This window comes from Meriones unguiculatus, chromosome 12 (genome assembly GCF_030254825.1).
Source record: "Meriones unguiculatus strain TT.TT164.6M chromosome 12, Bangor_MerUng_6.1, whole genome shotgun sequence".
NCBI classification, from domain to species: domain Eukaryota; kingdom Metazoa; phylum Chordata; class Mammalia; order Rodentia; family Muridae; genus Meriones; species Meriones unguiculatus.
Window position 1 is genome coordinate 36,911,352 of NC_083360.1, and position 26,548 is coordinate 36,937,899.

The 26,548-nt window shown below is 45.3% G+C and overlaps 1 protein-coding gene across 1 annotated transcript in view; it reads right to left on the reverse strand.

Moving 5' to 3' along the window:
* The window catches only part of Pkd1l1 (polycystin 1 like 1, transient receptor potential channel interacting), a 123,756-nt gene that overhangs the window by 12,962 nt on the left and 84,246 nt on the right, over nt 1-26,548 (reverse strand). The window contains exons 41-50 of the mRNA XM_060365206.1: nt 25,559-25,679; nt 24,743-24,826; nt 24,074-24,222; nt 22,914-23,148; nt 20,505-20,609; nt 19,704-19,844; nt 15,166-15,300; nt 12,240-12,470; nt 10,195-10,353; nt 9,250-9,420 (exon numbers count right to left, since the gene is read on the reverse strand). Coding sequence (XP_060221189.1) covers nt 9,250-9,420; nt 10,195-10,353; nt 12,240-12,470; nt 15,166-15,300; nt 19,704-19,844; nt 20,505-20,609; nt 22,914-23,148; nt 24,074-24,222; nt 24,743-24,826; nt 25,559-25,679 — 1,531 coding nt within the window. The remainder of the gene's footprint in view (nt 1-9,249; nt 9,421-10,194; nt 10,354-12,239; nt 12,471-15,165; nt 15,301-19,703; nt 19,845-20,504; nt 20,610-22,913; nt 23,149-24,073; nt 24,223-24,742; nt 24,827-25,558; nt 25,680-26,548) is intronic.

The window sequence follows — 26,548 nt, forward strand, 5'->3', positions numbered from 1 at the left end:
CATGACCTCATTTTAACAACAACAAAAGATGTTGAGTGAACAAGTTCTTAAGTGAGGAAATCGGGACTTCTTGTCCCATGCAGAGAATCTCAAGTCTTTGAAAACATATTCTTTCCTAGCCTTAGGTCAATGAAGAACCCGAAAGAACCCAAAATAGACCACTGTCTCAGCCCAGCACAAATGTTTCCATTTATTTTTGGGCTTCATCAGCAAATGTGCATCCAGAAGGAATGCGAGTTAGACTTTGCTGACAGCAGACACTTTGCCAATGTTTTCCTATCAAGGCAGGTGGTGTACACATTCTGTGCAGGAGCGCCCATTAGGTGAAATCATAACGGCAGTGTGTGCTGGTAACACAATTCTCTGCAGCCACTGGCTGGCTGAGTTCCCTAGGCCAATGTGTCGATATTGATTGGATTGCAGCCTAAACACTACAGACTATTTCATGGCAGAATGCTGAAATTCACTGTGCTTCTAGGGAGCAAGCTGCTGGCTCACTCAGTCATAACGTCGCTTCGCGTGGCTTATCGTACAAGCAACTTGTGTCTTTGTGCCTCAGACAGCTTGTCCTCACCACACAGCCTGTCTGTATGAGGAGACGCTGCTTACCAATACAGACACATTGACTGTAATCTTGAAGAATTTAGGGTTCTGAGGCTTCCAACCCGACTCCAGCTTACAGAAACTGAAAGGGCAAAGCTCTTCCTTCCATCCTCTGCCTAAGAGCTTGGTAGCATGGAAAGTGAAAACACATGTTTCAGGGCCATAGAAAAAGCTGGGATCTCACAAGGTGGACACAAGCACAGCTCAGGATGGCCAGCGGCTGCAGAGGCTCAGTGGGCTTCCTGTGTGGAGCAGTCACCTTGCAAACATAGCTGGGGAGAGGATGGCCAGGAGCTGAAGGAATCTGAGGTCTAGAACAGTCTCGTCTTTACTGTTATTCTCTTGTCTGCTGAGAAAATCATGAATATTTTAAATCAGTTTTCTATTTAATACATACAAACCCCTCCCTACTAATACCCTTGCATGTAGCAGGCTGGAATGGTTCTTCTCAACATTTACATGGCAGCTCAGAACCATGTATAACTCCGGTTGCAGGCGATCTGATGCCCTCTCCTGGGCTCTGAGAGCACGCACACACACACACACACACACACACACACACACACGCATGCACGCACATAAAATAAAAATTTAGAAAATATGTCGGTCAGTCCCATCTGTGTGAGTTTATTTGGGGGCTGCTCTGTGACCTGTGTCTTTCCCTCTGTCATTGTCTCACAGTCTTCATTACTGCGGTTACATGTAAAGGGCAGCTCCTTCCTGTGCCAGGCACCAGATTCCTTCCTCTTCACTCTGACTCAGCGTCCAAGGACCCAGACACCTGTGAGAGTCACAAATTGTGTCATCCAGAAGTTCTGAAACAAGAGAATTTGGGCCTTGCAGGGCAGAGTGTCATTGTGTGTTTCAAAGGTCAGCACACATTACTGAACTTTCTGGCCTAGTTTTCATGGTCTTGTCAGGCAGCAGGACCGGGGTGATGGGGAAAATAGCCACTAATTTGTGCAAGGGTGCAGGAACAGACTGCAAGAAAGAGCTGTGTGACCACGAACGCCTGAAAAACTACCCAACTCACGCCTACTACAAGAAAGACTTCCTAAGGTCACTGCTTGACCAAGGCCAAGGGCTAGTGTAGTCATAATTTTAACTAGTTCTACTATGAGAAAAACCTATAGCCGTGAAAGAAGCCAAGGAGACTGTTGGCCAGAATAGGCTTCCTTCCCACAGTCGGACTGAGGTTTGCACAACCTCATTCTACATTTCCCCAAATTCGGAAAAGCAGATAAAATAAGCGCCATGTTGTCACGGTGACTGGTGATGCATGTGGCTGTGGCACCCCCATGTATGTGACCTGCAACCTGGTGTCTCTGTCTTCCACAAACCCAGTGGTAGGCTGGCTGAGTGTGCGTGGCTCCCAGGAAAATCTTCGAGTCTGCCCAGATTTTTTCTTTCTTTGGCCCTACTTAAAACTACCAAGTTGCCATTGGATAGAAAATCACTCTGGACATGCCTGTTGGTGGTGATGGCAGTGCAGAGGCTCCCGGGGCACTATTTATCACTAAGGACCCTGGCTGCCAAACTGCTAGAGAAATGGTCAGTGTTTTCCCAACAGTGCTGTGTTGGTGACACGGCTGACGCGTGTCTTAGTGGGATCCCACGTGATTTACAACTATCCTGACCTCACAGGCAACCACATACATGCCTGTGTTCTGTTACTCCTGAAGACACTGTGAATACTCTTTGGCAACCATACAGTGCTTAGGGAAAAGACCACTGTTTTTGTTTATGTGTATGAGTGTAAGTGTGTGTGATTGTGTTTGTACGTATGTGTGTATGTTATTGTGTGTGTGTATGTGTGTGTGTGTGTGTTGAATACAGGTACATGCTCATGTACTGCCTTAAGTGTGGAGGTCAGAGAACAACTTGCCCAAGTTGGTTCTCACCTTCCACGTATGGGTCCTGGGGATTGCACTCAGGTTGCCTGGCTTGGTAGCAGGTGCCACTGAGCCATCTTGCTGGTCCCAAGTATCCCTTTTATAAAAGGCTTACTGACTAAAAGGAAAAAGTGAAAAATATTTTTGAGTATTTTGGTTTACTTTTTTTCAAATTGTTGGAATTCCAAGGAACACTGGAATGAATGTGAAACTTTGTGACGCTTGTTTTTAGAGATCTACGGTTGCACAAATGTTTGTCATGGGTTATCTCCTCCCCAAAGGAAAAATGTTGAAGCGCTAATCTTCAACACCCAGGAATTATGGCTTTGAGGGCACTGAGATGTCAACCCAGTGGGCTCTAATTCAGCACAACCCCGTTCTTATCGAAAGAGAAAACTGGGCCACGGAGAAACACAGATGGGGAGAATGCCAATTAGAATTCGGCTGCCTCAGGCCTGGGAGTGCTGAGAAGCTGGGAAAAAGGCCAGGTAAGCTCTTTCCTTCAGGGCCATGGACCCCACATCTCCAGACTGTGAGACATCATATTTCTGATTGTGATATTTGTTACCGCACTCCAGTGAACAAAATACAGGCTTTTATCTAGCATTTGGGGCAGTCACTGTGGAAGCGTGCTTAAAGCTGATGAAAGAGAAACTGCTTCAAAAAGCGGTCGGCTGATAGTACATTCTCATCCTGGAAAATTCAGATTCCAGTCTTATGACAACTCCCCCCTCCCCTCCCCCGACCCCACCACTAGAGGGAATGCAGCTTTTGTAAATAAATTCCGTACTCATACTGACACAGAAGCCCTGGTTTATATCCAGTGACACGAATGCCAGACTTGCACATATCCCCGTAGAAAAGGGGGTGTGAGTACCACTATTTCAACGTTGCTGGCGCTTGTGTGCCAGAAGGGATAAATCAGGAGCCCCGGGACATTTCTCCGCAGTGTGGAAGCTGAGAGTGCTTATCTCAGAAGGCTCTCTGCTTCAGCATCCATGGCTGGGTTTTACGTTTCTTGTACTCCCGATACACCCAATAGTTGTAAATCACATCTAAGAAGTTCTATTAAGTTTTAAGAGCTTTTCTTGTGATGTCCATCCAAGAAAAAAAAAAAAAAAAAAGCCAAGATATACTTAAAAATATAGAAAAGCTTAAGGAAAAAAAAAAAAAAAACAACAACTTAGAACTATTAAAACTATTGTTCAGTTTCTGGGCTTGAGCCACACAAGAGACTCTTTCAGAGAGCTTTTCAGTGGGAAATAGTTTTAAGCTTACCAGAAAAAAAAAAAAAATGCTATAAGACCATTTCTAAAATTCTCACAAATCCTGCCCTCAAAGATGCCCAGTAACCTTTGCCCTCTTTAGTTTCTGGCTTTTTCCATTCATGGGCATTGTCTATCCCTTTCTGCCTGATAATCGGTCTACTAAGCATTTACGGACTGCGTCCTCTGCACAGTGGTAAAGAGTGTGAGGACTGTGATATAACCCTGTCAGCAAGGGCAGAGCAGGGACAGAAATTCAGGTGAGAAGATCATTTTCACTCAAATCTGGGAAAACAGTGGCTCCTGGCATGTTAACTACATCTTGGGAACAGGGGTGTGGGCCCTTCCCGGAGGCCTCTTGGTTTCATTCTACGACTGCACTGTTTGTGGCCCCTTTCTGCCTGATGGAAGATGACTCACATCATACCCAGCTCTGAAGGAGAACAAACACTGCCCAGAGTTTCGCTCATTCTTCTGAGATTCTTATTTTCTGGAACTGGAAATTTCATCTTCCTGGTGGACACAACACACTTTCAGTGTTTGGGTGTTGTTCACCACTGCTTTCTTAGTCCCCAGAGTGGTAACAGGCTCATGGATGAATTCATTTTCAGGAGTCTAGATTAAACCCATATGGAGAGAAACAAATATGCCCATATTAACTCCGTTCGACTTGCTTAGCTGTCCTGTGGGGAGGGCCGCCGTGTTCTCTTTGTCCCAGGGAGGACACATGACAAAAGGCTGCACTGTGTGCCCATAGTCCCCACTCTGTAGTTACAAATGAATCACTATCAACAGTGGCTCAGCGGGGCCTTGAGACTTCCATGCCTATGCCAAGAAGAGCAGTTTTCCTCACGTGAAGCTCGGGGTGTATTTACGTGAACCATAGCCTGCTTCACCTTCCAGGAGTCATTCCAGCTCAGAGCGTTAAATGACCTTGTACCCGCCAGTTAGAAAACACTCTATAACTGAAGGGCAATGTTCTGGAAGCCAGCAATAATCACCAAGTTTCTACACAGAGGCCCACTGACTACCCTGTGGAAAGCCAAGTGTTCTAAATCATCCCAGGGTATCTCACAAGTGGGCAGGGTTAAGGGAAGAGGCTGCAAGAAATGAACAGCAACTCTCAGAATTCAAGACAATAGGGCAAATCTGCCTGAACACAGAGCCTTTGGCCTCATCATTCCTTCCTTCTTTTCTCTCTCTCTCTTTCTTTCTTCCTCTCTCTTTCTTTCTCTTTTTCTGATTGCTTTATTTATTTTTCCAATGTGATTTTTTAAAAATTTTTTATGATTTATTGACTTTATATCCTGATTGTAGCCCCCTCCTTCGTCTCCTCCCAGTCCCACCCTCCGTCCCTCTTCCTCCCTATCCTCCTCCCCTAGTCCACAAAAAGGGGGGAGCCCTCCTCCCCTACCATCTGACCCTAGCCTATCAAGTCTCATCAGGACTGCCTGCATGCTCTTCCTCTGTGACCTGGCAAGGCCGCCCAGCTAGGGAGAAGTGATCAAAGAGAAGGCAACTGAATCCAAACCACTTGAAAACCACTTGTCCCCTTACTAGGGAACTCACCTAGAGACTGAGATGCCCATAGGCTATATTTGAACAGGGGGTCTGCTCCATTCATGGTCCTTAGTTGGCATATCAGTCTCTGCAGGACCCCCTGGGCCCAGATTTGTTGGCTTTTTTTTGGTCCCCTTGTGGAGCTCCTGTCCTCTCTGGGTCCTTCTGTCCCCTCACTCTTCCATAAAACTCCCTGCACTCTGCCCAAAGTTTGGCTGTGAGTTTCAGCATCTGCTTTGATTCTCTGCTGGGTGGAGTCTTTCAGAGGACATTTATACAAATAGATCCATATTTATCACTCTGTAGAAAACTCAAATCCAAGTGGATCAAAGGCTTCAGTGTAACACCAGACACACTATATCTGTTAGAAAAAGTGGGGAAGAGCCTTGACCTCATTGGCACAGGAAACAACTTCCTGAACAGAACACCAACAGCTCAGGGTCTACGATCAACAATTAATAAATGGGACCTCATGAAACTGAAAAGCTTCTGTAAAACAAAGGACACTGACAACAGAACAAATAGACAGGTATTCCATGGAGGAGTTGCAACCTGCTTGAGCAGGCCAGCCGTGCCCTGAGATAAAGCGCCCCCTTCTGGCTGACTGTTCAGGCCTTGACTGTATTCACAAAAGCAAGTCAAGGGGAAATGTTATCTCTCAGTTGCCCCTGCTGACTCAGGCTTGGTAAACTTCTGCAGAGAAGGGACAAGTAGAGTGGTGAGGGGCCTGGGCCACATCAAGAAGTGGAGTAGGGACTTTTATTTGACTGTAGGTGGAGGTAGCTAAGAGGCAAGGGTGAGCCAAGAATCACAGAATGAGCAATGAGCCAGAGGCGAGAAGAGGCGGTGGGCCTGGCAGCCACAGCGTTCTGTTGCTATGAGTCACTTAAGCACAAAGAACAATGCAATTTGCAGGTGGTTAGGGATAGCTCGAGGCAGCCTATCCTGCTACTTTAGAGAGATACCAATCTTAATTATTATTGGTTAAGATGAAAAAAACAACTGCCCTGGAGTTAGGAAAATCAGATGGGTCCTTTCCGTGGCTTTCATCACACAAAGAGGGGTCTGTTTTGCAAAACCCAGTTGGTCTTGGCCTGTTGAGGTATTACTGACACCCAGCTCTTTCCCAGCAGGACAGCTAAGTTGTGCTGTAGAACCTGGGTGCTACAGGCATTGGCAGATCCAGCTGCGGCGGCCTTTGTGTAATCCGTTTTTGATAAATGAATGTCTCACAAAGTGACTGTTTGGAAAACAATTGCGTTTTTTCCAGTGGGAGGAAAGTAAAATTAATGATTGTGGTAGTGCCAAGCACTTCATGTCACACAAGAACAGCTTGTCCTTGGGGGCACAGATTACAAGTATGAGCCTTTGCAGTTATTGGCATGAGCCCTGCGGAGTGCTGGGAAATCAGCATGGATTCCAATGCAGAGCCAATATAGAAGGGCTCACCAGAGTGCACATTATGTACCTGGGAACTTCCTCAGATACTCTTGCTGTTCTGACCCTAAGAGTCATGACACAGATGTCCATAAGTGTGCCTACAGAGGCCCCGGGAGGAGGCTTATGCTGAAGTGGGAGCTGGAGATACACTCTGGCTAGAGTTCTTGCCTTACTGTATTCACCAAAGCAAGTCAGGCACACTTGACATCCCCAGTTTGAAGCCTAGAACCATTTTTTAAAAAAAAGTCTTTGTAGAACTTTTGATTGAACAATTTTTGGTTTTCCCTAATCTTAGTGAAAGTCCCTTGATGAACCCGAGAGGTCTGCAAACACGGAGATCTTATGTACCCAGGGGTAGTTTGTATACACAGAGCTCTCATGTACCCTGGGTAGTCTGTATACATGGAAGTCTGATGTACTCAAGTGATCTTGAATATACATGGTTAGCTGTAGGGTAGTTGATGGCTTACACATTTGCCTCTGTTGGATCACTTTATCTTGGCTGTTGGCTTTGCTCGGTTGCACTTCATGCTTAGGTTCCCACCCCAACCCCCTGCTCTGTTGTGAATTTTGCTGATGGACTGGGTTGACTATAGCCTCTGTTTCCTCTCATTTAGATTTTCCTCTAAGGACTAATTTAGCAGTACATGTTGGCCTTGGCCCTAATCCTGTTATCCTCAAATCTCACGGTATAGACACATGTTTTCTTTCTTCTAAAAGTCTGTAAAAAAAAAAAAAAAAAGAAAAAAAGAAGAAGAAGCACCTGACATCCTGTGTAACATGAAAAACTTTCCAGTCTTATTTTTTGTCTATATATGTGCGTTCTTGCTTTTTAAGTCTAGCATATAATTGCCATTGTATTTCTTAATCATGATTTAAACTTTTTTTTAATTTAAGCCTGGGAAAGAGTTTCTTGTTAGATATCAGATAGTCCTTGTCTTATGATGGTTTAAAGTATGCTTTTTCAGTGTTAAGGTGGTAGATCAGAGTTCAGAGAACTCAGGTTCATTTCACAGCATCAGCATCTAATGGCTCCCACGTGCATATGTACAGATCTAGAGGATCTGACCATTAGTGCCCTCTTCTGGCCTCCACAGGCACCTGCACACACATGGTACCCATTAACATACAGGCACGAGCACACACACACACACACACACACACACACACACACACAATAGATAGATGATAGATAGATAGGTAGATAGATCTTTTATGATATGATGATGCAGTCTGTAGAGACTATACTCAGAGTCGCAGATCCTGACTAGTCCCACTGGGACCTGGCCCTCTTCCATGCTGTGTTGCTAGTCCTCCCATTCAGCAATCCTGGTGAGTCACATGCCTATCTGTGCACCATATTCCGAGTTTCAGTGGGTTTGTTAGGATATGGCTCCATTATTGGTGGATATACACATCTGTAGAGATCTAAATATCCCCTCTCTGAATGATGTGCAGCTCTCTTTTTCAGATTTCTCTGCCCATTATTATTCCTAAAATAAATTTTAACTGTTTTAAAATTACTTTTGCTTAGTCTCCTTAGACCCTTATCATTTGTTCCTTTTCTTGCAAATCTATTGTTCTTATTTCTTTCTTCACTGTGTACAGAAATGCATTTTTCCATAACTGTGGATGTATAGTAACTTCTTTCTCACTCTTCTACACTCATTCTTCTTTATTTTATCTTTGTGCTCTTTTTTCTTATCTTTGCACTCCACTTTCAAGGAAGGATTTTCTTCGTTGAGTTATTTTTCATGAGAGAACACCTTACTTGCAATCGTCACCCTTTTGTGGCAACTGTTTTTAGAGGTATTCTCCTCTACTCTCTCCTTTGATTGGCACCTCCAGATGTGCTAATGTGGAGACCCAGGCCTGATCCTGCATAGGGCAGTACCCCTTCTCTCTCTCTGCTGTAATCCACAGCGTATTCAGAAAGCTCTGAAGTATTGCTAGTCACTTTCTGTGCCAACAGTCATCCCTCATCTATGGGAGGATGTACTTTTCATTTCTATTTCTCAGTCTCTTTATGACTATGGTTATAATGGTAAATGATGGGACAGATGTATGCCATTATTGGAAACTTGAAGTCTTGTCATGCGTTTTAAATAATTTAAGCAATTCTGGCCGGAGCACATCTATATTATTCATAGAAGGTTTTTACACAAATCCATTTCATGATTTCAAACCAACTTTAGAATATAAAAGTAGCTGTGTAGGGGGCTGGAGAGATGGCTCGGTGGTTAAATACACTGGATGTTCTTCCAGAAGAACTAGGTTCAATTTCTAGCAACTATGTGACTGCTCACAAGCATCTGTAATTCTAGTTCCAGGAGTTCAGCACCTTCTTCTGGCCTCATGAGCACCAGGCATGCAAGTGGCTTACAAATATACACGCAGGCAAACATTCATACACATTAAAAATAATAATAAAATTAAATAAAACCAATAGCTGTGTAGAACATTAGCAAAAATAATTTGCACAGTCTTACCCCAGTACCTTGGCACTCTGAAATGCCACCTAAAGAACTATCCACTGCCCTTGACTCTATGGTCTTCTTCCATTGTTTTTCTAGGATAGAAAGTTCCATGCTGTAAGCCAAACCATCGATCTTCATCAGAAGTTCATCCAACAGACTTGAAAATTCATCCAGGTAATAACTCTGAAGGCAAGACAATTAGATCATTAAATGCATATAGGAATGTATTTTTCTTTTCTTTTCATTATCTGAACCATTTATTGATGCTGACTTTAGAAAGTTTTCACTATGTTCTAAAACACTGTAGACACAGAAGTTACAAGACCTGGGTGCTGGGCCTGTTTCTTTCTGTCTGGCTTGGTTACTTCAATGATGGTGTGCACATACTGCTTCATTCATAAGTGTTACAGTTAAGGATGCTCTGACAAAGACCCATTGAAAAAATCTGAAGGCAATAATGGGCACATGATGGGCAGTAAGCCCTATCCAAACACACAGTGCCATGACTGCTCCTGACAGGCTTCGGGGCTACACTGAATGCTATGTAAACACTAGTCATGGATGACAGCTGAGAATTCACTATGAAAATACCTGGGCTTGACTTGTTTGCGTTACTGTCTGGAGTGCCCAACCCAAAGCACCAGGGGCTCCACGGTTTGGGTAGAAGTTTGGATCTGATAGCAGGTGTCAAGAGCGAGTGGCTCTCCCTTTTCAACACTACAGGGTGGTCTCAGGGATGTAGTGCGCAGTGGAGGAGACTGCCAGCCCTGTGAGCTCTTTAGCATTCCAAGGGAGGATTCTCTGAGATCCACCAGGGTTGAGAACTAGCTTTGAGTCTTTGCAGTGATAGTCGCATCAGAATCACCATGGTGTTCTCATAGCAGAAAGCAAGCCTCTCTGGTAGTGACAGCAACCCTCGTCTGCCAATGCTCACCACTCTGAGGTCCCATAGCTTACATGGTCTGCGGCCTCAGTCTCTTCCAGTGTTGTTGTTTTCAGCCCTAGAAAGGTGAGGACTCTATGCCATGTGTAAACAGCAACATCTTTAAGAGTCAAGAGAGATTTTCTGTGAAAAGACTTTCTTTTTCGGAAAAAAGTCAGGAGGGAAGCTCTCAGCTGGAGGAGAGAAAAAACAAACAGATAAGTTCTGTGCTAGCAAGCTACGGAATAACTTTGTTATTTGACAAGCTATGAGGTGGACATCATATCTGATGCTGTTGCCTAGAGACCTTTCAGTAATTGCTTGGTAAAACAAAATTAGAAAAATGCCACTTGGGTGGAACTACAGATTGGGCTCAGCGGTGAAAATCAATCTTATTACAAAGCACGCTATTATTGTTTCACGGTGGTGTTTCGTGCGTGACACACGGTCTCAGCTAGAGTGAAGTGGGGAGGGGTCAGAGACCCGGCGGCCAACTGTGTCCGCATGTGCAGTAATGAGATGAGCCAGCCTGTGTCTTAGATATGCATCCCTGGGTTGCTTAGTTTGTTGCCTACTGATGAAACTCTTTACTTCACATCCAAATTATTTTGAGAAACAGCTCAAACAAGCAAAATTGTAGTCGTTTGGAGTATGTCAAAACATTTCTCAAAATGTCCCTCTGTGTCATTGTCTCTCATGGCCATAACTGTGCTCTGGATCATTGCTTGAATCTCTTCTACCCTTGGCAGAACTGCATGGAATACCAAAAGCTAGGAGTATAGGCAGTTGGCAGAGGGCCACGGATATCGGCAGGTCTGAGGGCTGACTTTAAACCTGAGAACTCATGTTAAACAAGAAGACAGGCTAGATGTGGTGGCACATACCTTTGACACCACCACTTGGGAAGCAGAGGCAGGCAGATATCTGAGTTCCAGACCAGCCTGATGTACAGAGTAAGTTTCTGGACAGCCAGAGCTACACAGAGAAACCGTGTCTCAAAAAAACGAAGCGAAACCAAACTAGACCAAAATTGGGTGTGGTGATGTAGTGTAATCCCAGTGTTTAGAAGCAAGACACAGGAGAGTTCCTAGGTTTTAAAGGTGAGGTTACCTAGTGAGTTCCAGGCCAATAACAGGTCTTAATAGTAAAAGATAGCCCCTGAAGAATGACATTCAAGGCTGTCCTCTGGCCTCTATACACGCATACTAGCACACACACCTTCTATCTCTCTTCTATACGTCTCATCCCATACTAAAAATGGATGGATGGAAAGAAAGTAAAATGAATGTACTGATGGGTAAACAGATGGATGATAAATAGTCGGGTTAGAGGGTAGGTTGTTAGGATAGAGGAAGAAATAAAGAATGCATGGACAAAGGGAAAGTAGTGAGCAGAAAATGTGGACCATTGAAAGGAGCTAAGAGCTCCACTCTGAGTGTTATGATGTGAGCACACAAAGACACTTCTAGTTTAGCCATCCAATAATGAGTACATGGGCAGAATTTTGAGGAATAAAGAATTTGAAGACACTGAGAAAGCATGAACTTTAACTTGTATTGAGCATCAGCATGTGCCAAGAACAGTCCTGGGAAGGGAGAGTGCTTGGTTTACCTGCTTGGATCATGGCTAGCATGAAATAGGAGACAGAAAGGACCATCTAGGACTGTGACTTGGTGAGACATGCTTAGAGTTTAAAGCCAGCTGGGAAAGTGTCTCACTGAACATCATCTTACAAAAATGAGTGGGGTGCATGGGGGAGGGAGTCAGAAGAAGCAGCCTGAGGTCAAGTCGAGGATGAGAAGAAACCTGAGTCAGTAGGTGAGGGGCCAGGAGGGCAGTGTCCTGAGAAGCTGTGGTCTTGCTGGACTCTTCTCAGTGAAGTGAGAGTCAAGCTGATTGTGCCCAGCCCCTGCTGAGGCCAGATCAGGTAGCTCCTGGAGGGATCTGTTCCCATGAGATCTGGCCAGGGCAGCCTGGACCTGTCTGTCTAAATGGACAGAGAACGTTTTGACCTGAAAGCAGATGAGACCTTCACAAACTTTGACTTCAAAGTTTAGCATACATCCATGCATCTACATACCATTCTGAAAAATAGAGCAGCCAGCAGCAGAAAGAGGGTCCCACAACAATAAGCCACAGCTCGATGGTCAAACTCAAAATGATTGTACAGTGAGTCTTTTCTACTTCTTCCTGGAAATTGAAGCAGGAGTCCAGGAAATGCATCTGCAGAGGTGCCAGGTGATGGTGTCCAGGTGAAGAGCAGTAACCAGCACAAGTGGGAATGGGCAGCCAGCAACAGGACCCCCACCAACTGTAGGGAGAAAACAGGACACTGACCTGTCAACTCTCTTTAAGGGAAAGGGCTATTTGGAAACTTCCCAAATGATTTTAAGTTGTTAAAAAAGCTTGGGGAAAGGGATTTTATATGCAGTTTAAGCCTTCCTTATTTAGGATCTCATTTTAAAGAGGCCAGCTTCCATCAGGGCTGTTCCTCCTTGGTATTTTCTGTATTTTTGCTTCTATCTACACCTTCCAAGACAGCTACCCAGTAGCTCTGAAAGGTGGCCATTCTCTGTTGTCAAGAGCTCTTCTAGCCCCATGCCCCCATCTTCTCTCCACTGAAGCTGGGGAGATTGCCTGATGGCCAGTTCATACACATGAGCCATGTGACAGACAATCGGCTGTAGTAAGGCTTACCCTTTTGGTCTGTTTTTGACATCAGTGACCCGAGCCTTCAGTCTTTGGCCTTATATCACCTTGCCTGTACACTGGATTTCTCCTATATGGGGCTACTATTACTATGATGGTCTCTAGCCTATATGTGTCTAGCACCTAGAAAGGATTGTGTAAAGATGAATCAGGAAGAGCTACTTAGATTCAGACTGGTTCTGGATAAGCTTATGGTCTGGTTGTTAGAGACAGGGACTTGGCTTGGTCTTAATTGTGGTGTCAGTGAGCCAGTTTGACACTCTGCACTAAAACCAGCTTTAGGGCTGACACATTCTCAGGTGAATGACACGCCATCATCTTGCTATCTATCTCAGGTAACACTGGCCTCCATTTGTTTCCATAGTCCTGCATTTAGAATTCCTACTCTCTTGCCAGGAACTCATTGAATACCCTTGACTCTGAAGTTTTGGCACACTTCTCTGTGGGACTGAGCAGGAAGAAAGCACAGTCTAGGCATAACATGGTGGGACATGGCTGCAATTTCAGTGCTCTGAGATGGAGGCAGGAGCATCGGAAATTCAAGGCTATCCTTGGCTATATACTGAGTTTAAGAACAGGCTAGACTGCATAAGAACTTGTCTTGAAAAGCAACACAAAGGGGTGGCAACTTTGCCCATTGGGTGAAGGCACTGTGCCCCTAAAATAGCATTGCCATTGAAAATGTCATAAATAGTGGTCTCAAGCTGGACTCTGATGAGGTGAACAGAAAGACAGCTAGCAGATGGCTTCTAAAGCCAACTACCTGTAGCAATGGAACATCTAGTTCTTTATTAGTACAGATCTGTAACAGATCAGAGTCCCCACACTATTTCTTCCCCTCTTCTATCATACCCACTTCCTTTCTCAACTCTAACTTACAGGCCGCTCCTACTTATATGGTCCCTCCCAGTGATCTCCTCTTAAGTCTGTGAGGACTCTCCCCTTCTGCTATTCTCTCCGACCCCCAACTTGGAAGTTTTGAGTTTCTCCCAAATAAACACTTCTTCCCATCCAAAGGAAGAACTAGACCACTCTGGTCTAGTTCATTGGTTTCACTATGTACTTACTTACATGGCCAAGCCTGGTGACCTCATTCAAGCCTTAGAACCCAAACGATGGCAGAACTAAATGAAATGTCCTTTGACCTCTATGCACATTCACACTCAAATAAATAAATAAATAAATAAATGTAAATGACTTTTTAAATGTAAAAAGCAAAGCAGGTAAGCAATCAGCAAAATAGAATCGGTTAGTCTACATCTCAGCAAATCAAGATGAAGGGCTTGACTGACTCACAGTACATGCACCCTGGACAGTGCAAATGCTGCTACTCAGACATCATTCATTCTATCTTGGGCTTTTCTTAACATACAAACATTTTGATGTAATGCTAAATGGTGTTAATAACAGTTTATTACTAGACAAAGTCCACTTAGGTCTATATAATTTCTAACACAAACAACCATCCTAGGCACACATCAGCCACAGCACATATCAGTGTTTTCTGGCAGGTTTATGGACTGGCCTGTGGCCTGAGTTGGGTAGGGGCAGCCTGGGTTTAAATGTAGCTGTCTTAGACTCTAAGGCCTACTCCTTCTGCTCTCATTTGCTGACTCATTCCTCTAAGCACCAGCCTAGCAAGGTCTGGAGTCCATATTCTGTGGAGCAGGAGACTTGTGGTTGGGCCCTCGTGGGCCTGTGTGAGCCCTGGGCCCTGAGAACAAGAGCTTCCTCACAGTGGTCAACTGGTCAAGTGGTTCTCTCAGATTTGATGGCAATGCTGTCTGCTGAAGAGGCAGGAACCTGTGCTGCACTAGGCCTGTGGGGCTAGTGCCAGCTCCTTCCCAATTGGGGCATGCTCAGGAGGACCAACAGCCAGGAACTACAGTCCTGAGGCAAGTCTCATGTCTCACAGACCCTTGCATCATCCTCTGAGAAAACCACCATTCCTGCCCACAATCCCTGTGATCATGGAGCATGTTCACATACAAGAGGCCCCCTACACCATCCCTGACACTTAGAGATCTGTAGGTGGTGATAGTCACAGGAAATAACCATAATATGCTGTGGGAAAACATAACACAAAGCCCGTGTTTAATAGACCATGACCATTGCTGTCACAAATGTAACTTATAATACTAACATCTCTTATCCAGTCCTCACCAAAATGAATGAGGTGGCTAGAATTCTCCACGGTGGGCCACCCTGTGAGTGGTTTGCTATTTCCTGGCTGACCAGAGTAAACCAATGTGTTGGTTGACTGAGGAAAACACCAGAGAAGGGGAGAGAATTCTTACCGCTGGTGCCAAGACTCTGGAGAGAGAGGAATGCATCACTGCTGAGAAGGATGCCCTGGTGCTTAGAAAGCTGAGGAGATGAACACATTCCAGCATCCAGAGGAACAGAAGGAGTCCCCGGAGCCATCGTGCCCTCTAAGAGAAGAACACAGCAGGTCAGTGTGTCCTGCCAGTGATCAGAAGGAGGTGTCGACACAGGCACACACCTGTGAGCTATGATGAAATGCAGGTTCATTTAAGACCACAGGTCTCCCAAGGACACCAGATCTCTTGGGGACACCAAGTGTCAGTGTCTACAGAGGAGAACAAGCCAGAAGCAGGATTCAGGACACATTATAAGACATCTTCAAAAGGGCCAGGCTAGAAGCAGATGGAGCAGGTCTTGCTGTTTCCCCTCTGAGGCCCAGACCACTGTGCTATAACGAAATGGCCCTGGCAGTAGTGTTAGAGTGTGCCCCCCCTTCCTGTCACATCTTGAAGAAATTAAAAATTTAATCACATGATGACTATAAAGGTTGCGACATTATAGCTTTGGAGTCTGTGGCTCAAATAAACACAATGACGGGACAAAAGATGCGCAGCAGGGTGACTCAGAGGCACAGTCAGGGTCACATCCAACACAGGAACTCAAACCCCTCTGGGTCACTTAAAAGCTGTGTACCTGCCTAAGGCTTGCTAGGGAAACACTTTCAGTATATGGCCTGATCTACTCTCCCCAACAGGAAGAAAAAGAAGAAGGAGGAGAAGGAGGACGAGGAGGAGAAGTTTCGTGCTAGAACTCCATGTGAGCAAAGGATCAAGGTTTCAGTTTGTTTGGGAAAAGATCAACAACCACCTCTGATCCCTGAGGCCAAGGAAAGTTGTAAGAGGCAGGCACATCTGTGGTCCCTTGGAATCCATAAAAGACCTAGTTCAACTAGGGAAAAAAAACAAAACAAAACAAAACAAAACAGGGAGAGGAAAGAGATCATGAGCAACATGGATGGAACTTCATGTTTTCTGTTAGCTTCAATTTAACAGGTGAAATTAAGCAAGGAGACTTATTTTGCATTTTATTCAGACCAACATATGTAAAATAATATGTGCATTCAGCACAGGTGGAGATGTTTGCATATTCAATTTATGAAATTCAACAAGAGTCTTATATATGTAACAAATCTCAATTTGAGCTGACCATACTTCTTTCTCTATACTCACAGGAGTTTAGTGGCCATGACACCAGAGAGCACAGCTTTGGATTCCTTTCTTGTTTAGATCTGATTGGCAGGGTACCAGAAAGCCTTCTTAATTGTTTTCATTATCATATTTATTTATGATGATGTGCCAAGGGGGAATTCATGTATATTCTTCCTTTCTCTCTCATCTTAGAAAACCCCTTAAGTTTTGATACATGTATTTAAAACTTGAGGAAGCATGGTCCGCTCGGGGGTTAAAGAAGAGCTGAGGGCTGAGGCCATAGGCTGCAGCTATAGGCACATCTGGATTCAGGATGTTCTGAAGGCCTCCCATACATCACAGCTCATTTCTCAGGTACCTGGCTACATTTCCAGTGCTGTTTCTGAGTAGACTGTGTTACTCACCCTCTTGGAGCATGGGGGTGGTCATTTGTGGTATAGGTTGACACCATTACCTGTTTCACTAGATAGTATGTCACTTGATGGTTATGTGAAGTGTGCTTGGCACACCTGTGGTCCCTACAGGACAGTGAGACACAGCTGTGCTTGGGAAAAATGAAGATAACTGACATTGTAGCCAGCACTGGCCAGGTGAAATACAATGTGAGCTCTGGGCAGAACTGGAAATTTCCTTATAGCTTCAATTTAGCAGGTGAAAATAACCATGGAAATTTACTTGTGTTTAACTTAGACCAACATATGTAAAACCAATATGTATGTTCAGGATAAAATGGAAATCTGCATAACAAGCTTATAAACTCCTTTACAGTTTGTAAAGCTCAGCTCCATAGAGAGTGAGAGGTGCCCAGCTTTGACAACTGGCCAAGCTCAAGCTTGAGCTGTACCCCAAACACTGGGTGGTGAAAATGAATCCTTTTCTAGTGATGGGACAAACGATGCAGGGCCAGAGAGCCGATGTGAGTGTGGGGCAGGATGAAGCTTTATCAGGTCAGGTTTTACTTAAGAGCTAAGTGAAGGACCAGAAATTGGTATCAGTATGTAATAGAATCCCCAGGAAGAATCAGTCATTCCAAGCAAGTTTTGGTAGCAGCAAACATGATCAGAAAGATAGAACACTGTGAGGAAAGAAGGCTATGAAAGGTGAACCCATTTCAGAGGACCAATGCTTACTTAGAGTGTTTGGAAAGATTCCTGTTTCTCTTCACTGCACTCCTAGAAGAGCTGCTCTGCCCACTCCAGTGAGAGGAGCATCCTACAAAGTGTTTCAGGAAAGCCAGTCTAATGGGCTTCCAACACAAGCAAGGAAACTCTAGGCTATGATGGCATTAGAACCTAGGCTGATGCGTAGCTGTGGTTGCAGGGTAAGGGAGCAGATTGTAACTGCGAGCTGAGACCCCTTGGCAGAAAAAAAAAATGCAGACGAATATAGATACACAGAAAAGGTAGATCAGAAAGCCTACCAGTAGTGAGACAGTGAGGCCAACACAGTGGGATAGGGAGTCATCATCTGACTCCATGTGGGTGCTGGAAAATAGTATTTTAAAAGCTAGATAACTTCCTTCCTAGACTTTCTAGCCACTGCCTGTATGACAGACAACCAAGTAATATTGTACCACACACATCTTAGTAGATGCAAAGTGCTTGCAAGAAGGTCCTAGGGTGGCTGTGGCTGAGCATATTTTAACTGCATATTTCTCAGAATAATTCTCAGAATAACTGGAGGTGAGAAAACATCCCAAGAAGGCATTTGGAACAGCCTGAGTTCTGTCCTAAAACAGGGAGTCTTAACCTTAGCCTAATACCCCATGTTCCCCAGCCTGTGAACCCCAGGAGACTGCTCTCCAGGTCCCACCAGCTGTGAGTAAGGAAGAGATTCCAGATGCTTAGGGCAGCTTTGCAGAGCCTGTGGAGATGGGCTCACTCTGACTTCTAGCCTTCCATTGCCCTGGCTTCCTGCCTGTGTAGGTGAAAAAAGGATTATTTTCCTGACTTCTGTGACTGGTACGCTAGATTCCTACAAGTAGTAGAAATTACAACACAAGATGCAGAAGCATCTGGAATCCTCCTGATCCTGGTGATTAACACGGGGGTGGCCTGTACAGCGAGTCCCTGCTAGGACCAGCAATGTGCACAATGAATGTGTTTCACAGTACGATGGGGGTGGTGAGCAGGAAGGGGAGGTGCCTGGCTCAGTAAGGGAGTGCCAGCTGCTCATGATGAGAAGATGACGGGCACCCGGTTTGTGCCCAGCCTCAGGACTCAGGCATGGAGCTCAACACTAATGAGTAGGAACTATAGCTCAGGGCTTCCCTCATGCAAGGGGCTTCTTCCTAGGCTAGCAGGGCCCAGACTGACTCATAAAGTCACAGTTCTAGGACAACTGCAAAAGGAAGACTATTTGTGTTCTTGTCCTCCAGGAAGAAACCCGGATTGTCCCTTGCTTGGCAGCCTCAAAGTACCACCCTTTCTCAAGGCTCTGGTGCTTCTACAGCTGGGCTAATCTGGCTGCAGAAAGGTCCTTCCATTTGTTCAGCCTCAGTTTCCCCAGCTGTAGCAGCTGTCTCTGGAACATTCTGTGTTTCTGATCTAAGGTTTACCCAGAGTAAGATTGTGAGAAGGTGGAGGAGAAGGTGGGTGGAAGCTGATAGAATCTCTGAGGAAATAGCAAAAACAGTGGTACTGCTTATCCAGGAAAGGAAGGCTGGAGCTGTGGTGGAGGAGGACCACCAGCCTTTTGCCCTCTAAGGCTCGCCACACAGCACAAGAGGAGGCATAAAGAAGTTAAAAGAAATGAGGTGGAGCTGGGAGCACTGTGGTTAGTTCCCCTCTTTTCAGTTTGTTTGGGGGGCATCTTGTCCAGGGTGTGAGAATACTTTAGGTACATGATGGCTCTAGGTAAACTGAAAGCTCTCTGGGTATGTAGAAAAGAGGATTAGAGAATCTGTGGGCTAGAGATACAGGGACTTAGAACTGGTATTTCTCTCTTTTAGGACCCTGAGTCTTTTCCTGGGCATCAGGTCATCACTTAATGGAAAGATCTGTATCTAAGACCATCAGCACATGGAAGAAGACACACAGGATATGTCTAAGCATGTTAGTGCTGGCCTCCTCACGGTAGACTATGTTGATTGTCACCTGCTTCCTCATGCTGCTGCAAGTTCATTGGCATCCCAAGCTCTTGAGTTCTGCTCCATGGAGCATGCATGGACCCCAAGCTAGTGGGTATGTGTGAAGTTCTCCAAATCCCTTACTACTCTGAGTGCCACCATCTGTGAGCTCACAGCATTATCATTTAAACAGAACAAATTCACTACCCTGAACCTTCCAGTCTTTGTGTGACAGATGTTATTGGGCAACGTCAGTTGTGTCTATTTCTGGGTAGCCATGAGTCCCATAGCATACCTGATTCCATGACACCATCAGGCTGACGTCCACAAACATATGATAAAATCCTTTGCGGAACTGGTCAGTGACATTCTCAGAAAGGGTAGTGAGGTGACCGGAGGCCACATAGTAGGCCAGGGCTGCTCCAACAGTAGAAAGCTGTAACAGGGAAGAAAGGTTCCTCAGTCGACTGAGGGAGGACTCAGTTGTCACCTAAATACTCTGGTGACAAGGTGCCTATAAGGTGTCTAACATTTAAGTTAGTGGTTGAGGATAGGAGGCAGTTGGCAAGTGTAAGCACAAGGCTGAGTTCATTCTCTAGAACCGTGCAAAAATGCTGGTCATGGTAGCATGTGCCTATAATACTTGTGTTGGGGAGATAGAGACAGGCAGATTCCTGGGGCTCACCAGCCAGCTGGCCTGGTTTAATGGTAATTCAGGCCAGTGAGAGGTGCTATCTTAAAAACAAAGATGGATTGTACCTGAAAAACAACACCCAGGGTTGTCCTCTGGCCTACACATGTTTATGCACCCAGACACACATGAACACAAACACACAGACAGAGAGACAGACAGAGACACAATACACATACATACAGTACACACAATACACACAAACACACGCACACCCCACTACTATCGGATGCCAAGGAAATCTAATTTCAAATACTATTCTGCATCTACACTACAGTGGGAGAACCGTAGTGACACTGGAATCAGCGTTTATTAAGATTCCCTGATAAAAGTACTTTTCCTTTCAGATGAAAATGCTCTGGCATCGTTTATTCTACATAAAGAAGACTGTGTCAGAGAGGTTACCTCCAGCCAGTGTCTCGGTTTTCTCCAGTACCTAAGGATTCCCTCGGTGGCCAACCCCCAGAGCTGGAAACAGAGGTGGGTCACGTTGAGCACCAGGAATAACAGCTGGGAGGGGACAGAAATAAGTGAGACAACAGAGGTTCAGGGAGGTCATTTTTTCAAGGTTGAAACCTCTGGCTAGTTCCCCTGCCCATCGCTGTTTCAGTGGAGAAGCTTCTTTCCCTCTCAGCAGCATTTGATAACAAAGTAGCAGGGGGTACCTGGGCAGCTTGGTGATACTTCACACTAAGCACTCTCAGAGGCCCGATTCCATGTGAAGCCTCAAGACCTGCAATTGACTTTGCAGGCATAGGAATAAGGCATTTGGGTGTCCACAGCCACTGCCAGCTCACCATGCCAGCCTGCCATTTATTCACAAGTTTACAGGAAATTGAAACCCATCAGCAGGGCCGCTGTGCATTCTCTGTCATGTTTGGGAGCCTGTTCACTGTGCCTTGTGGGTCCACTCTAACAGACTGCAAACAAACAGAGCCAGGTTGGCTCTGAGTACTAAGGGAAGGTGCGAAACAGAGCTATTGTGTCACGTCATCCCAGAGTCTGTCTCTACACTACAGTGGGGACCACAGTGATGTTGGAAGTAGCGAGAATTTGTAAGACTTCCTGATGGAAGTATTTTTCCCTGCAGATAAAAATACTTTAGTGTCACTGTTCTACATAAAGGAGACTATGCCAAAGTTACCTCCAGCCAGTGTCTCTGTTTGCTCTGTACTGCAGAGCCAAAAGAATGGGGAGGGAAATTGACCTGGTCTTTTAAATGCTTAACATTTTGCCTAACATGATTTCATTTTTTGGCATGAATTCTGATATTTTAAGATATCATACTAGAATACTGTTTACCTTGTTCTCTGACAATTCCTATTTATTTATTTATCTATTTATTTATTTATTTATCTATCTATTTATTCATCTATCTATCTATCAATCTATCTGTCTGTCTATCTATCTATCTATCTATCTATCTATCTATCTATCTATCTATCTATCTATCTATCTATCTATCTTTGGTGTCTGAGTCAAGAGCCTTTCCTATCCCAGCCCCTTCCTCCTCCAGTAGTCCAGACTTCTTCTTCATCTGTATCCTCCATGACAGTCTCAGCCATGGCTATCTCTATCAGTTCCTAGACTTCTTTTCCTTCCTGAAGCCAAGCAGATTTGACTTGTCCAACCAGCAGAGCATGTTCCCTTCACAAAGAAACATGAAGTGAGAAGACACGAAACCAGTGGCATACCGTGGAGGGTGGTTGCTGAGGCTTTTGACTGTTTAGCGAACAATGTGAACCACTGGGAACTGGTACAACTGGAAGGGGGCTGTTATCCCCAAAATAATATTTTGGTGCCCGATGCCCCATGATGTCTCTCTTTGTAGGCAGGCCTCGATGGAAGCAGTTTAGGCTAAGTGCAGGCATGAAGGGAGGGCTGCTCTTATGATATTGAGATTTATATACATACTGAAGCCAAAAGCACACATATTTTCTTTTTGTTCACTGGCACAGAAAAGAAGCCAGGCTGTGTGGCACAGTGCTAAGGTGGCTTTCCACCACTCAGCAAAAGAATTGTCACTACAGCCCAGCTTTCCTGGCACCTTGATCTTGGGCTTGTAGCTGCCGGATCATTGTTAAATAGATGCCTATTATTTAAGCCACCTAGGCAATGATCAGATATATGGCTGTCCATCCCCCAGTGGCTGTCTGAAATGTCAATAGTGCCAAGCCCTATTAATGCTATAACTTTCTTATAAATACACAGCTAGCTTTAATACTGTTTACCTTGTTCTCTGACAATTCTTATTTATTTATTTATTTATTTATCTATTTATCTATCTATCTATTTATCTATCTATCATGTTTGGGAGCCTGTTCACTGTGCCTTTCAAAATTTGGCATAGTAACTGATTAACCATAATAACCAATAATAAAATAGAACAGTTGTAACAACGCTCTGTAATTATACCACAATACACCATTAGGGTGTTTAAAATCATTATTTACTTTGGAACATTGCCTTCCATATTTTCAGGTCATGGTTGATTATAGAAAGTTAAATGTTGGACAGTGAGGGATGACAGTATTTTGTTATGATGGCTGACTAAGACTCCATAATGGATTTAGTACATTGTGGTGGTTGAGTATTTGGGTTCATTTTGTAGGTAATGGTTGGTTTCCCCATTGGGGAATCTTCCTTGTCTCTGCCCCAACACTTATTCTATGATTGATCCTGCATGACAGGGACATAAAAAGTGTGGGGGTAGGCCAATGGGAGGGCTCTAGTCTCATGCTGTAGAGTTATTTAGCCCAGGTGAAGCCTCATGGCCCTGTGTCCGTACAGGAAGCCTAAGCCAAGTGAACTCACCTCAGAAAGCATAAGAGGGTACTGTGGGGCTGAGCCACTGTAGAAGATGCTGAAGGACTCGACCACGGATGAGGGGAGGAGACCTCCTGTGGGGAGAAGTTCTGCACCTAGGGTCACACTTGTGAAGAGTCGGGTTGGAGGGTTGTAGAGAGTGAAGTGCACAGACATGGCCCTGGTCCTCTGGTCGATCCACCCGCTGGCCCTGAGGGCGGTCAGAGCTGCATGGGCTTCGTGCCTGGAAAGCATCCCAGGTTGAGAGGGAGGGTAGGAAACAAGGCTTGGGAGTCCAGGGAAAATCCCATCTGTGGCACCATGCCCCAAACACCTGATGTAAGCCTTCATGGGGACAGATGACCCCTAGCCTTCACATAACTGCAAACAGTCCTCCTATCTGTTAAGAATCCCCACTAGGCACCCACTGCCCTTCTTTCCCTCTTTATCCTATTTCCTGCAGCAGCAAGGATATAATTCCAGCCAGCGATAGCTTCCAGCCCTCACCTATGCCTTGAGTGTCCCTCCCCAAGGGCTCACATATATTCATATCCTTCTTTCACAATGGACAGTGTAGATGGAAAGAAACCATATTTTACTCATTTATATTTAGTAGCAAAGAATGTGTCTGGCAAATTAAAAAACAGGGCACTACTATAACTGTGCTGATTGAGTCCCTAAGCAAAGCCCCATTCTGTGGTGAGGGAAAACTGGGCATCCTGAAGAACTGCCAGGGTACCTGGCTTCAGGCTGGGCTACAGAAAGCATGCTATATATAAGCTGTATCTGTACACACTGGAAGATACACTCCTCATTGCTCAGTGCATCTCACCACAGCATCTGCGCTCCTCTAGGAGTTAGGAATAGCCAAGGCCATATGAGCACCCTACTTGGCACAAAGTAAGCAAAGGATAAAGATTCACTTGATGCCATGACTCCGCAGGCTCTGGAAGCCACTTCACTTCTAAAGAATGTTGCATTCTGTTCTCCTCTGTGCACTTGGGTCTAAATACTGAGTCTGAATTCTTCAACACCATTGTTCTGAAGGAGGAGCTCTGCTCGGTCCGTAGCAATGCCAGTCCTTTCTACCCAGAAGCCCATCCTGCAGCCAACAGGCCTCACTCACCTGATAGCAGGCAGCCTGGGAGCCTTGCTGAATGCTCACTGACCTTGTTCTTCCTAGGCTGTACATGTAGCTCTCTTTCTTCACCCCACAGGCCTCCGGACCACCAGGGGTCACATTAAGATTCTCAGGGTCAAGGTCATGACTACGCACAGGGGGTACATCTTCCACAAGCTCTGAGAATGTCCTGGGAGGCTGGAGCACAAATCATCAGTCAAGTAACCTCTGTCCCCAAGTCCATCTGCACTGTGCGGCCCAAGTTCTCTCCACACATAGGGCAGCCCAACTTTGTGATCAGGGACCCTGCTACTCTTAAGGAACATTCCATGGCCTACTTCATGATCTCTGAGCTCTATCTCAAACTAGAAGGATTCAGGCTATGCCTGCTCAAGGTTGCAGCTGAGGAGTTAGCTGGGTAGGTCTGGACAATCTGCAGAACATTGCATGAAGGAATGAATGATGCTGTCTCAGGGCTCCCATCCCCATCAGAAAATAATACAAGAATATTCTAGCTTCAGGTTTTTAGAAGAAGGAGCCTTCTTTCGCCTACAGTGCCAATCCTAGATGGGAAGGGAACAGTCCTGGGGCAGAATGCAAAGGGTACAAGAGGGTGTTTGGAAAGGGCAGAAGGAAGGTAGGTTCCGGCACCTCCCAGCTTTCTGAGGAGCTTAACTGATCTGCGGGTTCCTGTCTCTGAGTTTTCTAGTGCACTTACCATGCATGGAGGGCCAGCAGAAACCTTCAGCTGCGTCATCACTGAAGGGCCTATTAGGTGGCACTGCCCTCCAAGAGCTCCAGGCTGAAAGAGGAAGAGACTGGAGGTAAGAGCATTGTGAACTTCAGTTGCAACCTCTGCTGGATCGCTGACCAGGCTAGGGAGGAGCAGGTCACTGCATTAGCAGAATCAGAGGTTATTTCCCTGAAAACCAGAGGATGCAAGCAGCACCCCAGAGACCAGCCTTCTGTGGATACAACCTCAGAATGGGCTTGACTTCCTCCCCAGCATCCCCTTTGGCAAAGGAAAGCATTCAGATGCCTTCCCCTTGAAATCCACCTCATGTGATTGACCCTAGGAGTCTCTATAACACTCATGGAACACAACAAAAGGGAACAAGGGACAAAATGTTTCAGGAATGTAAGACAAAGATCTTGTATTTTTTTTTAAGGGGGCAGGGGTGAAATATGAATAAGGGACAGAACAATACAACTTGGGACCAGCCTTGCCTTTTTCTGGAAGCTTCCCTAATGTTGCTGTCTTAGCCGTGCTATCTTCTACTGCTCTGGGGACTCCTGAGCCTTTGTCATGCTTGCGGAAAGCTGGCTTCTTCTTCAATCTCACCCTGTTAACATGGCCACACTCTGCTTGGACTGGCAAGCATCAACCCCAGAACATGGATAGCTTAACACAGACTTCACTAAGGAGAGTAGAAGGTTTCTTTGGCTGCCATGGTGCCATGGAGCAGATCCTATGCTTCACTGTGGTTCCCCTCACTGCCGTATGGCTTCTGGCAGACAGGAAAGCACCACCTACCTGAGCCCCCCGAGCTCCAGCAGAGGGTCCTTCTGGATGAAGCTTATCTAGCAATGTGCGCAGAGTCCAGTGCCACCAGTCCTCTGTGCTCCTCAGGTCCCCCAAGGAGTGATTAGCATTTCTTAATTGAAGAACAAGACAAAAAGTGTACACACGACTGTAAGAACAATTCCAAGCAAAGCGGCGAAAGTTGCTTTTGTTCTGCCATTTTCCCCCCACTCACATTCTAGGTTAAGCCAAAGCAATCTGCAATCTGCAGTACAACTCCAGAATTCACTTTGCTCCTCAGTAGCAGAGGGAAGAGAAACAGTGGGGGGAAGAGGGGGCAGGGAACACTTATTCATTCACTCAGCAAAAATTACTGTGTAAATACTAAGCACTAGGCATTCTTCCAGACACTGGGAAACAAGATCACAGCCCTGTCCTTCTATGAGGAAATAAACAAGATATGTATATGTGTGTGTATGTATATGTGTATGGAGGAAGCACTGTACAGACAGTGGAAGGGTGGGGGCAGGGAGGAATATTTGGCACACCTATCTCACCTATCTCCATATCTGCTTAAAAAAACAAAAACAACAACAGATTGGTGTCCATTAGTCATGCTGAGTTCCCACAACACTTAACTTTTTTTAAATTTATTTTTATGTGTATGTGTGTTTTCCGCGAATGCGTGTCTATGCATCACATATGTGCCTGGTACCTTCAGAGGCCAGAGGGGGCATTGGCTTCCCTGGGACTCTGGTTACAGATCGTTGTGAGCAGCCACATGGGTGTTAAGAAACAGAACCAGAATTCTCTGGGAGAGTAGCCAGTATCCTTAACCACTGAGCCAACTCTCCAGCTTCCCACAATACTTTTTGAGGTACCATGGACTCAACACCAAGGTGGCTTTACCCATATTAAGCATGTGATCTACCACTGAACTGCACCCTTAGCGCAAGCTTGCATCACTCAGACAAACGTTACCACTCCCCCACACTTGCTCCC